This window comes from Rhinolophus hipposideros, assembly GCF_964194185.1.
Source record: "Rhinolophus hipposideros genome assembly, chromosome: 10".
NCBI lineage: Eukaryota > Metazoa > Chordata > Mammalia > Chiroptera > Rhinolophidae > Rhinolophus > Rhinolophus hipposideros.
Window position 1 is genome coordinate 87,911,055 of NC_138056.1, and position 15,737 is coordinate 87,926,791.

The following is a 15,737-nucleotide window of genomic DNA, read 5'->3' on the forward strand; positions in this document are numbered from 1 at the left end:
TTCTTTATGCCTTCTACTGAGTTGTTGATCTCCAGAGATTCTCTTTGGTTCTTCCATCTCTTTGATTGTGTTTCTGAATTCATTAAACTGCCTGTCTTTGTTTTCTTGCATCTCGTTGAGTTTTTTCAGAGCTGCAATCTTGAATTCTCTGTTAATTAAGTCATATATTTCCACGTCTTTAAATTCATTTTCTGGAGACTTTTCACTTTCTTTCTGAGCTGTCATGTTGCCTTGGTTATTCATGGCAATTACTGATTTATTATTTCTCTTCCTACACATCTACAGGAGTGGCTTCTGCAACAGGTTGATCGGAAGAAGTCTTTCTTTTGTTTTCCAGTACGTGTTGGTAGAATGTTTTATTTCCTCTCTGACTGCAGCCTTTAATTCTCTCTCACACTGTAGTGTTATGTTTTCTCTTCACTGTCCCAGCTTCTCACAGAATGGGGGATTCTCTGGAAGGTGGGCTTCTCCTCTGTGTAGTTTGCCTGGGTCAGAGGCCTCCATGTCCGTGTGTGGATGCAGAGAGCTTTTGAAGTTCCAAAGCTCTTACTGCACCAGATTCAGAGCCTGTATGTTTCAGCAGTTCTGTTTACTCCTGCAGGGACCCGCCCACATAGGTGGGGACAGGGGCCGGGTGGGTTGCGAGAGATGACCCAGAGCAATGGAGGCGACCACCACCACAGGCAGTCCTCCTTCCACAGCTCCCTTCCCTTTGCTGGAACTAGTTGGCTGTGAACCTGTGTCTATGGACCACAGTTCTCAGAACTGCAAATATTCTGTTCTTTTGATCTGACATTGCTACTTTTCCACTTTTAGCACTGGGCTTGTGGGGTCGGGTATTTCTGGCAGGGTATGGAAGGGGGTGGCTAGGCTCAGTGCCTAAGGCTTCCCTTCTCTGTTTGGCAGTGAGGGCTTAAACCACCGTTTTCAGCCGTCTTCCCTCAGTATTTCCTCCGAGGTCTCTGCCGTATGCATTGGGTTCAGCCGTGTTACATGCTGTCTGCTCAGCCCTGTAGGCCATAAACGGAGCCCTGGAAGTCCGAGATCTTCCCTCTCCCGCAGCTGCATTAGTTCCGGGATGCAGCGAGCTCGGAGCACTGAGCTAGGTCTGTGTCCTAGGCCCATGCTGCTCCGTCTCATCACTTCTGCTTTCCCACCTCCCTGTTCTCGCAATTTGCCCACCTTTAGGTTATTTCTGTAGTGTAACTCTTAGTCTTTCCTGTCTGCTGCACACGCAGTTCTTTGTGGAGTTACAGTTGTTCAATTTGTTGTAAATTCCAAGGGAAATTTCAAGAGGCTCACCTCACGCCTCCGTTTTCATGACGTCAATCGCTTTGGGATAGTTCTCATCCCCAGGAATTGAAGTTCTGCGTATCATATAGTTTATGTTTTATATTAAGTCATCACAAACATACCAAGTTAATTTTTATAAAAATTCATGCATCAGTTTCATTTAAAGTAGTGATAGAAGAATAGAAGCTTAATTTCATTCATATAAGTAGGTTAAAATGATTTTCACTTGGATAGATAGAATTGTTTGAGGCAGAAGATGTTAGGCCAAATAAAGATAAAGTTTGATTTTGACATAATGAGTTTGAGATATGCAATGTCTAGTTTGAATTATTTGGTAGAAATTAGCCCTCAAGCCTGGAGATGAAATAAAAGTATTCTATTGGTTCTATATTTTTTTAGCAATGTAAAACTAAAAAGCTGAGAGAGTAAGTGATTTGCCGAAGTCAGGAAAAAAGATATTTAGTAGTTTCAAATACATTTATGAAATTCAGAACATTATTCTTCCATACCATTTTTTCTTATCTCCTTTTGGGAAGCCTATTGATATGAATGGAATGTCTTTTCTAGAGTCCCAAGAGTGGCTTGAAAGAGGTTTATCTAGAGGAAAACACGGAGAGAAATGAAGTAATTCAGGACACTGTGAGTATGAAACTCATGAAATGATAGTGCTTTCCTTATACTTGAGTGACAGACACATGATGTTGGACAATTAAGTTTGCGAACTTGTTCAAACAGTATTGCTAACCTGTTTTGATGTTGGACGGATTATTCATTATCAATTTGTACCAACTGGAGAAATAGTTAACCAAGTTTACTATTTGGAAGTGGTGAAAAGGCTGCGTGAAAGTTAAATGACCTGAACTTTTCGCAAACAAATTCATGGCTCTTGGATCACAATGCACCAGCTCTCGGGGCACTGCATGTGAGGGAGTTTTTAGCCAGTACACAAATAACTGTATCGGAACACCCTCCCTACTCACCTGATCTGGCCCCCAATGACTTCTTTCTTTACCTGAACATAAAGGAAATATTGAAAGCAAGACATTTTGATGACATTTAGGGCATCAAGGGTAAAACGATGACAGCTCTGATGGCCACTGCAGAAAAAGAGTTCCAAAATTGCTTTGAAGGGTGGACTGGGTCCTGGGATTGGTGTATAGCTTCCCAAGGGGAATACTTCAAAGGTGACTGTAATGATACTCAGCAGTGAGTATGGTTCCATGTGGGAATCGAATAGGCAACCCCATTGTTTAGAGCTCGCGCTCTAACCTACTGAGCCATCTGGCTGCCCTTCCTTCCTTTTTGAGGCTGAATAGTACTCCATTGTATGTATAGACCACATTTTGTTTGTTCATTTGTCAGTGAACACTTGGGTTGTTTCTATCTTTTGGCTATTGTGAATAATGCTGCTATGAACATGGCTGTGCAAATATCTATTCAAATTCTTTTAATTCTTTTTGGTAAATACTCAGAAGTAGAAATGCTGAATCTTGCATGTTCTTCATTGAATACTTTAGCATTCTAATTTTATTTTTTAATTACACTTGTGTAGAATTTTATAGTAAAAGAGTTAACATCATGTTGTGATGATTGATTAGAAAAGACTTACATTGTGATGCAACATAAGTGCTATTTTAAAAGCAGTAATCGAATCAGCTATAAAATGAAAAGTTGTCTGACTACTACTATAAACAAATTTATGTTGTTTTGCCTGATTTTTTTCTTACGTTATTAAAGGCTTGGGGTTTGAAAAACAAGTGGTAAAAAAGGTCGGATCAAGTCTAGGAGATGCAAATACGTAGTGTTGGGACAAACTTTAGGAAGAAAACCTACAGCCGCATATTATTTACTTAATTTATGATTTATTGGATCCATGTAGATAGTATCAGCTAAAACTACTTTGCCGATGACTCCCAAATCATCATAGCCCCACTCACTTTGCTCAGCTACAGATCCTGTGTGTTCAACTGCTATCAGATTTAAGCCAAACTTATTGTGTTCTATTCCTTCCAAAATTTTTATTTCTCTTAATACTCTGTGGTCTTTGATTTTAGTTTGTAGTCTTTAAACATCCCAGATTTTTTACATTATATATTAATGCCCGTGTACTGCTTTTTTCTTGCGAAATCTAACTTTGTAAGAGAGTTGACAAATGAATGATCCATAGCATGGAGTGAGATCTGTCATCCTACAATTTATTTTTCTAATTGTTTTGTTATCTTTGTTTCTATAGCAGTGTTTTGTATGATTACTTTAATTTTTATTTTATTTTATTTTATTTTTTATTTTTTTTGCATTATGGTAGTGATTTTCAACCAGGAGTTTTGTCCCTCAGGACATTTGGCAATGTCTGGAAACATTTTTTATTGTCATGACTGGGAGGCTCCTGCTGGCATCTAGTGGGTGGGTAACTGGAGGCTCACAGAGATATCCAAGAGAGGACTCAACCCAGAGCCTCAGTGACTGGGTTCTTGTCTTGGTGCAAGAAAGAATTCAAGAGTAAGACAGATCCAGGAAAGGGAAAGTGGTTTGTTGAAAATTAAAGTACACATTTGACAGGAAAGTGCAGGCAAGCTCGAGTATAAGTCACGCTGAGGAAGTCACAATCGGGTATTTATCCCTCCCCGAGCAAGAATTGGTGATGTTCCATTGTCACGGTTCATTCATCTTCTCCCTGTGGGCTGGACCCTCCATTTCCCACGTTTTCTTCCTTATTTGGTTCCTCAGGAATTGTCATGATGTCAGATGCATGATGGGAGTTGTATAACCTATCTGTAAATGAATTATAATGACATTATAATTAGCTAAAGGTCAGGTCCTGGTCATAGGGGTCAGCCTAGCTGGATGAAACTGGTTCTTATTTTTCTCCTGTTGCAGGTATTAGAAACAGTCACTTGTTTCCAGGGAGGCACCTTTTGTACCCTGGAGAGGGATGTCAATTTCCTAGGCTGTCTATCCTGCCTCAGGCCCAAAATATCAACAGTGCCAGAGTTGAAAAACCCTGCATTGTGCACTTATGAAAAAGAATTTAAAATGAAAAAATGGGATTCAGTGACACCTTTCATTTATGTGGCATTAATAGAAATCTTTGTATTAATCTCTCTGCTAACTTGTCATTTAATTGTCACTTTTTAAAAATCTAACTTTTAAAAAATTTTAACTATTTATGTAAGCCAACTTTGTTTTTCTGTAACAAGGTCTAGATATGTATGAAATAATAAATGAAGTTTACATAAACTGATTAGAATCAGACAACCCAGGGTGTAGTAAGCAAAGGGTGTTTATTATTTCCAGAGGAAATGTTCCAAGAAAAAAATATTGTTGTGGTTTGTTTTTGTTGTTTTTTTGCTAAAGTGGTTCATAGCCTTGAAAATTTCTTTGAAAATAAAGTACATAAAGGAAATAAATAAAAAGAAATCCCACTCATTTGGTGAACCATGTCTTTTTGATGGTTTGGCTTTATTCTTTTTCTGAATTTGATGATCAGATAATTTTTCTGTTTCTTTTCTCTGACTGTTACTAGGACACTCAGTCAGTTCTCGGGAGCCCCTCGGCCCGTATAGCACCTCATATTATTGGAGCAGAGGATGATGATTTTGGTACTGAACATGAACAGGTGATGATATTTTTTCTGAAATACAAATCATTTCCTGAGGTATTTGTTGCAAAAATTAATACTTTCTGGAGATTGACATTATATTTTGAAGGATTTGAAGCAAAATCTTAAGATTAGTTGTTTAATTTCATAGGTAATTGCCTATGTTAGCTTTAACAAATAGAAATGACTTTGCTTTTAAAACTGATATGAAGTCATTGGTTTATACCTAAGTACTTCTTTTTGGGAGAGGGAGGTACTATTGTAAAGGTTGTTTTTGTTTTTTTGTTTTTTTAAATTTCAAATTCCAGTCATTTATTGATGGTATATAGAAATAGGACTGGCTTGATTCTTGTCCTTGGTCTTGCTAATAAATTCATACACTACTTCTAGGAGCTTTTCAAAATAACTTTTTGGGATTTCTACATAGACAATGTTGTCTATGACTAGATACAATTTTTATTTCCTTGTTTCCAATCTGTTTATCTTTTATTTCTCATTAATTGCCTTTATTGCACTGATTAGGACTTCCAGTATGAAGTGGGATTGGATTAGTGGACAGGATAGCTTTGTCTTATCTTATTCCTAATCTTAAGGAGAAAGTATTCAGTGTTTTATCACAAAGTATGTTAGTTACAGGTTTTTTGTAGATACTTTTTGTTATAGATTAAGGAAGTTTCCTTTTATTCCTAGATTGCTGAAAGTTTTTATCATGAATGGATGTTAAATTTTGTTAAATGATTGAGATATTTATGTTTTTGGGGACCTAGTCTCCTAATATATAGTAGGTTACATTGATATTAGCTTATTGAACCAGCTTTATATTCCAGGGATAATTGGTCATAATGGATTTTTCTTTTTATATATCGCTAGATTCAGTTTTCTGTTATTTTACTGAGGATTTGTGTGTGTGTTAATGGGGTATATTGCATATAGTTTTTTGTTTTGTTTTTAATTTCTTTGGTTTTGATAGTTGGGTAATGCTGGCCTCTTAGAATAAATTAAGAAGTGTTATCTCCTTTTGCATTTTCTGAAAGAGATAGTATAGAATCGGTATTGTGTGTTTAGATTAACTTTATTTTCATTTTAATTTATTTATATAAATTCATGATTTATTATTTCTCTTCCTAAACATCTACAGGAGTGGGTTCTGCAACAGGCATTGTTTCCAAAATGGACATTTTGATTCTAGTATGACTATTACTGTTTTCTGTTTTCAACATAGTTAGGGAATATACAGGTATTCTAGGAGATGTCTTACTTAAAATCATACAACTCTATTTCCTACCACCGTTTCTGCGATTAGCCCAAAAGAAAAGGAAAACAACTATTTCATTATTAGGCAAAAGGCTTTCTATTACATTTTAGAAGTGTTGTTAGACAGTTTTCTGCATACTGATTTGTAGACATCTCAGCACCTTGATAATCATATTCTAAACTTGCATTCTCCCAAAGTGGTCTTTTTTGTAGCCTATCCCCAAGAGATTATTAATTTTCAGAGGGAGAGATTCCGTAGCCTATGTTGCTAATAAAGTCTAGTAAAAATTTTTAAATCTTGCATTTTTTTTATGGTAAATCAAAGTGAAATTTGGATCATTATATTTAATTGAATTTACATTACATTTTGCATTTGTGTTGGAGTTACTGATGTATAATTATTTCTTTTTCTAGATCAATGGGCAGTGCAGCTGTTTCCAGAGCATTGAATTGCTAAAAGCTCGCCCTGCTCACTTGGCTGTTTTTTTACACCATGTAGTTTCACAGTTTGACCCTGCAACGTTGGTAATATATTTTACAATTCACCCAATTCAGAGTTCTTACATTGATCCATAAACCATAAAACTTTTTCACTTCTGCAAGATAAGTGGACAGACTTCTATCAGTTTTTTTTTATTAGTTTCAGGTGTACAAAGCAATGTAATAGTTAGACGTTTATACCCCTCACAAAGTGATAACCCCCTGTCCCCAATCTCTACTGCCCCTCTGACATCGTATATAGCTATTACAGTTCCACTAACGCTTTTCCTTATGCTGTACTCCATATGTGTGTGTGTGTGTGTGTATATGTGTATATATAAATATACATATATAAATATGTATATATATAAATTTATAGTTGACATTCATTATTATTATTATTATTCAGCTACAGGTGTACACTGCAATGGTCAGGCACCCACACCATCCATGAAGTGGTCTCCCTAATAAGACAAGTATCCATCAAATAATCTACAAAATCTTTACAACCTTATTGATTATATTCCCCAAACTGTCTTTCGTATCCTCATGGCAATTTTGTGGTTACCGATTGTGCTTTCTAATCTCTTCACCTTCTCCCTCATCCCCACCTTCTCTCTCATCCCCACCCCCTTTCCATCTAGCAATCAGTTTTCCATACATATAAGAATAGATATGAAAGATACTTAAAATATTATTAGTTTATTTTTAAAGACTTTTTACATGGTAATAATTACATTTTTTATGGTGACCTACCTGTTCCAAACATTCCTACTCTATGAAAATCTAACAGATTATATTTTTCAGTATTTTTCACTTTCTCTTTTCCATTTTCTTCTCTACTATAGCTCTGTTATCTCTACTCGGACCTTTATAAACAGACCAATTCCAAGGAGACTCGTCGCGTCTTCCTTGAGTTTCATCAATTCTTCCTGGATCGATCTGCAGTAAGTTACCAAGTTGATATTAAAATCTTAGTTCTAGTTCATTGAATTACTGGCCTCCTGTGGTTTTGGTCTTTACTGTGCTTTGTGACATCTATATTATATCTCAATTGTTGATTACTTTTGACTTATTTTTTATCATTTCTGTTGTTTAAAGTTTATTGGAGTGACAGTGATAGGTTTAAACTGTACAATTCTGTAATACATCCTCTATATATCACATAGTGTGTTCCCCACCTTGAGTCAGTTCTCCTTCCATGACCATATATTTGATCCCATTTACCCTCGTCTACCACCCACCTCCCCCCTTACCTACTGGTAACCACTAAACTATTGTCTATGTCTATAAATTTTTGTTTATTTCTTTCTTTGTTTTGTTCCTTTGTTGCTTTCAGTTTTATATCCCACATATCAATGAAATTATATGGTTCTCAACTTTTTCTGTCTGACTTATTTCACTTAACATAATACTCTCAAGATCTGTCCATGTTGTCACAAATGGCAGTGTTTCACCTTTTCTTATGGCAGAATAGTATTCCATTGTGTATATATACCACATCTTCTTTAGCCAGTCATCTATGGAAGAACACTTTTGTTCTTTCCATGTTTTGGTCACTATAAATAAATCTGTAATGAATACCGGAACACATATATCTTTACGGATCAATGGTTTGGGACTTTTTTGGGTACATACCCAGGAGAGGAATTGCTGGGTCATATGGTAATTCTATTCTTAAATTTTGGGGGAACGTCCACACTATGTTCCATAGCAGCTGCACCAGTCTGCATTCCCACCAACAGTGTATCAGGGTTCCTTTTCCTCCACAGCCTCTCCAACACTTGTTATTATTTGTCTTGTTGATGATAGCCATTCTGACTGGGGTGAGGTGATATCTCATTGTGGTTTTTATTTGCATTTCTCTGATGATTAGTGATCTTGAGCATTTTTTCATATGTCTATTTGCCATTTGTAAGTCCTCTTTGGAGAAATGTCTCTTCAGGTCCTCTGCCCATTTTTCAATTGGGTTGTTTGTTTTTTTGTTGTTGAGTTATGTGAGTTCCTTATGTATTTTGGGTATTACCTTATCGGAGGCATTGTTTCCAAAAACCTTCCTCAGTTAATTGGTTGTCTGTTTATTTTGTCGATGATTTCTTTTGCTCTGCCTAAGCTTTTTAGTTTGATATAGTCACATTCATTTATTTTAGGTTTTACTTCCACTTGCCTTGGAAGTCAAATTTATAAAATCTGCTTTGAACCCAAGGTTCGTAAGTTTAGTACCTATGTTTTCTTCTATGCAGTTTATTGTTTCAGGTCTCCTGGTTAGGTCTGTAATCCATTTTGAGTTAATTTTGGTACGTTGTGACAGATTGCAGTCTAGTTCCATTCTTTTGTATGTGGCTTTCCAATTCGTCCAGCACCAGTTACTGAAGAGGCTTTCTTTTCTCCGTTGTATGTTCTTGGCTTCTTTGTCGAAAATTATCCATATTTATGTGGGTTTATCTGGGTTTTACATTGTATTCCATTGGTCTTGTGTGTTTGTTTTTCTGCCAATATCATACTGTTTTGATTATTGTTACCCTGTGATACAAGCTGAAGTCAGGGAGTGTGATACCTCCAGCATTGTTCTGTTTTCTTAGGATTGCTTTGTCTGTTCGGTGTCTTTAGTGGTTCCATACAAATCTTCATTCCCAGTTCTGATTCCTTTTATTTCTTTTGCTTGCCTGATTGCTGTGACTAAGACTTCCAGTACTATGTTGAAAAGCAGCTGTGATGGGGACAGCCCTATCTTGTTCCTGAACTTAGAGCGAAGGGCTTCAGTTTTAGTTTTTCACCGTTAATTATATCATCTGAGCATTTGTCATAAATGACCTTTATTATGTTAAAGTGTTATCCTTCTATATCTATTTTACTAAGTGTTTTAATCATAAACGGATGTTGAATTTTGTCAAATGCATCTACATATGATTTTCTGCGTCTATATAATTATGATTTTTGTCCTTTATTTTGTTTATGTGGTGTCATATTGATCGATTTGCATATGTTGATCCATCCTTGTACACCTAGGATGAAACCCACTTGGTCATGATGTATAATCTTTTTATTCCATTGTTGCATTTGATTTGCTAGAATTTTGTTTAGGATTTCTGCATCTGTAGTCATCAAAGATATTGGTCTGTAATTTTCTTTTTTGTGTGTTATTCTTACCAGGTTTTGGTATCAGGGTAATGTTGGCGTCAAAAAATGAGTTAGGGAGTATTGTGTCTTCTTCATTTTTTTGGAAGAGTTTGAGTAGGACAGGTATTAGATCCTCGTTGAATGTCTGGTAGAATTCACTAGTGAAGCCCTCTGGTCCTGGACTTTTGCTTTTGGGAAAGTTTTGGATGACTGATTCAATTACCTTACTGTTCATCAGTCTAGTTAGATTTTCCAATTCTTCATGATTCAACCTAGGAAGGCTATATGTTTTTAAGAACTTGTCCATTTCTTCTAGGTTATTGAATTTGGTAATATAGTCCTTCATAGTATTCTTGGATGAACCTTTGTATTTCCGTGGCATCTGTGATGACTTCCCCTCTTTCATTTCTGCTTTTGTTTGTGTCTTTTCTCTTTTTATCTTAGTCAGTCTAGCCAAGGGTTTGTCAGTTTTATTAATCCTTTCAAAGAACCAGGCCTTTGTTGCATTAATTTTTTCTATTGTTTCTTTGTTGTGTATTTAATTTATTTCTGCTCTGATTTTTATTTCCTTCCTTCTAATGACTTTTGGTTTCATTTGTTTTCTTTTTCTAGTTCTTTATGGTGTAATGTGAGGTAGTTTATCTGGGATTTTTCTTCTTTTTTGAGATAGGCCTGTCATGATATAAATTTCCCTCTTGTTACTGCTTTCGCTGCATAACAATAATTTTGGTAGTATGTATTTTCATTCTCATTTGTTTCTGTGTACCTTTTGATCTCTCCTTTTATTTCTTCTTTAACCCAGTTGTTCTTTAAAAATATGTTATTTAACCTCCATATATTTCTGTTTTGTCCTGCTTTGTTTTTTCAGTTGACATACAATTTCAAAGCCTTAAGATCAGAGAATATGCTTGGTATGATTGCAGCCTTCTTAAATTGCTGAGGCTAGTTTTATGTCCCAATATATGGTCCATCCTTGAGAATGTTCCATGTACACTAGAAAACAATGTATTGTCTGATGTTCTAGGATGAAGTACTCTATAAATGTCAATTATGTCCATTTCATCTAATGTGTTATTCAGGGCCGATATTTATTTATTTATTTTCTGTTTGAATGACCTATCCATAGCTGTCAATGATGTATTTAAGTCCCCTAGCATAATTGTGTTTTGGTCAATTTCTCCCTTTAGTTCTGTTAGTAGTTGCTTGGTATATTTTGGTGCTCCCTGATTGGGGGCATAAATATTGATGACTGTTATATCTTCTTGTTGTATAGTCCCCTTTACCATTATGAAATGTCCATCTTTGTCTCTTGTTACCTTTTTTATTCTGAAGTCTGTAGGCATATGAATTCTCACAGTAGGTGTTAAGGTAAATGTATATAGGTTTGGGTTTATACATGTGTATAATCAGGATGAGGGAGAAAAAAGAGATGCAATGATATACATCTATTAGGATCCAATAGATAATACTTGTATAATTGAATTGTGATTGGCCTCTTTGACATTTGGAGGTACAAGTTTAAAAAGTGGTGGAAAAGATCTTATTTATGTCAATGATAATAGGGTTTCATTTTGCCAATAAAGTCTTAAGGTTTTTAACCTAGAGTTTTATTATTGCCTAGCTATATGGTAAAAACGTTAGCCCTTAATGCTTTGTGGATAATCATACTTCATGTTCCTAGTCCTTTCATATTTGCAGTACTGTTAGATGACTGTTCCATACCTTCTGTCTCCTAAAACCTCTATCACTTCGTCTCCTATCCCTTTTGATGACCTAGTTGTTTCTTATTTAAAGTAGTGTACAAAAAAGAACTTCTACCAGATTACATCACCTACCTTCATCATACCATGTATATTGTGTTTCCTTATATTTACTCAAAAACATTATTCAAGCAAGTATCCTCTTTCTCTCTTACATCATGGTTTTTTTTAATCATTCACATTAGCATGCAAACATTGTTAATTCTCCTATCCTAGTGCAAACAAACACACACAAACATTTTGGCTCTACTCTTCCTCCTGCTCTTGCCCCATTTTCTTTGTATTTCTTTACAAAGTTGCCTACATATTGCTCAAGACCTTCTCAGTGATGCCTTTCCTGACCAACCTATTTAAAATTGAATCCCATTCACTTTGTCACGTTTCCTGTTATTTTCGTTCATGTAACTTTTATTTATTGTTTTGTTTGTCTGTATTCCTACTCTGCTACCCTGAATATAAGCTTCATCAGGGCAGACATTTTTCTTCTGTCCGTTGACTGCTATTTCCCCAACACCGAATAGATCCTGGAACAGAATGGTTACTCAGAATTTTATGGAATGAATTAGGGTTCTGATTTTACTGCCATTGTTTAAAATACCACACATTTTATATATTGAATAATTTGCTTCCATGAAAAAATAACATTATAGTAAAGTGTATTTGAATTTCATATTTCTTAAGAGAGCTCCATGCTCAGTTAAAACTTTATGTTTTGCTACTGATCTGTATAAGCTTATCAACATTAAAGTGTAATAATCCTGATTAATTTCCTAATTATTTTTATGCCACAGGTGATAATTATTTCATACAAATACCCACATACAGAAGTGAACATTTATTTACTTATTTGCATTTGTGTTAGAAATGCTTGTAGGAAAGTTGATTTGAGCCACGGTGTGGCAATTTCAGTTAGAGAAAGCTTTGTAATCCATTTCCTAGTCTTCAAATGAGTATTAGAGATCTCAATTTTTAGCAGTAATTTATTTTCAAATGTAAAATCTCAGATCTTATAGGAATTGTTTAAATTCTGAAAATATATGACTTCAGTAAATATACAATACGAAGTAAATATGAAAAAGTTAAGATATTTCCTGTAAACGTGAAAAATAACTATTTTTTAAGACATTTCTCAAATTGATGGGAGGGAAAATACAACTATCTGGTAATGGGGTCAGAAACTGCAATTATTGTGGGGGAAATCCCAGCTAAGAAGAACAAAATGATGACAGTGTCATTAATTAGTTCAGTACTAAATACTACAGACGGCTCCTGGAGTTTTAAGACTCCAACCCTTCCACATCAACATCCAATACCTTATCATTGCGTGTGTGACTATTGTGGGGGCTCTTTACATAGAAAAGGGACTGGGAGTATCGTGGTCTCTAGTGGGAGTGTCTCAAATACAGCAGATAAAAGTCATGGTTATATATGAGTAAATTTTTCATGTGATAGGTAGTTTAGGTTTTACCTATATCGATTCAAATAATGTATAACTGATATTAACAAATGATTCTAGAAAGCCAAAGCCAGTAGGAATAAATAAAGCACAGAAGCATTTAGTTATCTAGTAAAATGATTGTAGATATTTTCTTTGTAGCATGATGTTTAGGAAAAGAGCTTACTTTCAAGTTTAAACAATATAATGTTCCAGCGCTATGAAATTTGGGTGGGTGGAACCCATTAAATGAGCTTACTCATGAATATGCTTATAAAAATGGGTATCCAAGTTCTATCTCTTTACTTTATATAAATACCTATACACATCTTGAAAAGTCCTTAGTGCTATCTCACTTTTCGTTTGCATTTTTGTTTTAGCACCTGAAAGTTTCTGTTCCTGATGAAATATCAGTAGATCTCGGTAAGTTTGAAGCACCAATATCCTGGAGAATTACATCTTTGTAGATTTGTAGCTCAGCTCATTTCTAAAGGTTTTATCTGTCATATGGTGACTAGCGGGTCATCTGAATCGCAACAGACAGTCTATAATACATTTAAGTGTAAATGACATCTGAATTCTGAGATGAAATACATAAATTGAATTGAAGAATCTCTTTCTTACTCCAAGATAAGTTTGCACCAAATAGCACTGATATGTTGCCGGTTACAATGCACAGACTATACGGTTAGAGCAGAGAATTCCTTCCCTTTTCTTTTTGCAGAGAAAAGAAGGCCTGAGCTTATTCCCGAAGATCTGCATCGCCATTATATTCAAACCATGCAAGAAAGAGCACACCCAGAGGTTCAGAGGCACTTGGAAGATTTTCGGTAAACTTGGTGACAAAGGCTCTTATGGTTATTCTGAATTAATTTTCTTTTTAGGTAGGAAAAGGTTACACATTAATCTTTGGCTTATCATAGAGTCTTTGTCACTGTTATTAAAACACAATGAACATCTAGAATCAAAGCGTTAGAGTGGTACTGAGAGTTCATATTTCCCATTACATACGACTTCAGGATTTGAGCTCAGTACTGTCTGTGCTAAGTGTGTTCTTTCAGGATATGTATTCTGTTGAATGATTGCCTCTAGAATTTTTTTCCTCTGGAGTCCTAGGTGACATAGGCCCCAAAATCGTAAACTGGGACATTTTGTCTGTTGCTAGAAATTCATAGCTATGGAAACTCTGATGAAACATCTCCACGGGGAGATCGTTTTTCTCTAGGCTATCTCAGGAAATTTTTCTTTTTCCCTTTAGGCAGAAACGGAGCATGGGGCTGACCTTGGCTGAAAGCGAACTGACTAAACTTGATGTAGAACGAGACAAGGACCGGGTAACTTTGGAGAAGGAACGAGCATGTGCAGAACAGATTGTTGCCAAAATTGAAGAAGTGTTGTAAGTAATAGGAGTATATGTAGAAGAAATTCCCTCTCTACTGAGATGCTAATAATGCTGAAAGTACAGTCTGAACAAATTGTGTATGTGGAAGTACTTATTTTGTCATAATACTTGAGAAACGGGAATTGTTTATTTGTGATGATATTTTAAATAAAGCTCTTGAGTTTCTTTTTCTGGGTATTGGTAAAATGAGTAACTACAAAATTTATAACTGATCAAAAACAGGTTGAATCCTTTTATTGGTTTCAGTTCATAAGCTTTGGAAGTTTTTCTTGATATAAAACATTTGTAGTTGATGACATGAGTATGAAAAGCATGTCGTTTCTTTGGGGACAAGACTTTTTTTGGAATTTTATTCCATATGACAGAGATTTGGGTGGGTCCCAAAGCATTCAGCTCTGTTTTATTGTTTCAGGTACATGAATTTAATAGCAACTCTTTTATTAAACTTTAATATTTTGTTATTAAATGTTTTTGTATTTAGGATGACTGCTCAGGCTGTAGAAGAAGATAAGAGGTAATATAACTTTTATCCTAGAATTTTAAGAAAAAAGAAAACTACTTTTTCTCCTGTCCTAAATTATGTTTTATTTCTTTAACTTAAAAGAAATAAGTGGCCTATATTTTATTTGACTAATACTCTAGTGTCTCAAGTAGAATCCTTTTCTGTTTACAATGAATAGATAACTTCTTAATTTTTACTTAATGAATGAATTCTAAGAATTCCATCATTGAGGTTTTGGAAGTAATTTGCCGTCTTTATTCTACCCACTTTCCTGTCTCAGTAGTCTTATTTTACTTAATACTTAATACTTTAATTTACTTAATACTTAATACTTTACTTAATACTTTCTCCTCCAGTTCAACAATACAGTATGTTATTTTCGTGTACATGAAGCATTTGGGAGTAAAAGTAAAAGAACCCCGAAATTTAGAGCACAAGCGGGGTCGGATTGGATTCCTTCCAAAAATCAAGGTAAGACTAGAATGATAACAGTGTGTTCCGGTCTCTGTACTTCTTTACATTTGATTTCAGTGCTTTCCTTCTTAGTATTTACCTTTTCAGCAAATTAGTGCTAGAGATGCTAATAGGTATAAGATATGGTCCCTGTTCTCAAGGAACTCAAAATCTAGTGAGAAATCCAGACATTTGAACTAATTTTTAGGCAATCTGAAAAGTGAAAGTGATTTACACAGAGGGCTGTTCCCAAATATGTTGTGGCCTTATCCTTTTCTTTTATGGTACCTGTCACAGTTTGTAATTATTTGTGTTTTTGTTTAATTTTTGTTAGATCATAAAACTCTCTGAGGGCAAAAATCTCCATCATTGTATTCCCAGCTTTTAGCATAATGCCTTCACACATTATGAGCTTAGTAAATATTTGTTCACTGGATAAA

General features: G+C 35.2%; 1 protein-coding gene across 6 annotated transcripts in view; it reads left to right on the forward strand.

Moving 5' to 3' along the window:
- ARHGEF12 (Rho guanine nucleotide exchange factor 12) overlaps positions 1-15,737 on the forward strand; it is a 189,871-nt gene that overhangs the window by 117,089 nt on the left and 57,045 nt on the right. For 4 of the 6 annotated variants that reach the window (XM_081061907.1, XM_081061908.1, XM_081061910.1 and 1 more), the window contains 8 exons: positions 4,817-4,909; positions 6,560-6,670; positions 7,474-7,572; positions 13,321-13,363; positions 13,665-13,770; positions 14,199-14,336; positions 14,824-14,856; positions 15,201-15,315. In XM_081061907.1, coding sequence (XP_080918033.1) covers positions 4,817-4,909; positions 6,560-6,670; positions 7,474-7,572; positions 13,321-13,363; positions 13,665-13,770; positions 14,199-14,336; positions 14,824-14,856; positions 15,201-15,315 — 738 coding nt within the window. Of the gene's footprint in view, positions 1-1,860; positions 1,933-4,816; positions 4,910-6,559; positions 6,671-7,473; positions 7,573-13,320; positions 13,364-13,664; positions 13,771-14,198; positions 14,337-14,823; positions 14,857-15,200; positions 15,316-15,737 lie in introns of all 6 variants that reach the window. The other 2 variants (XM_081061905.1, XM_081061906.1) reach the window with 1 other exon arrangement.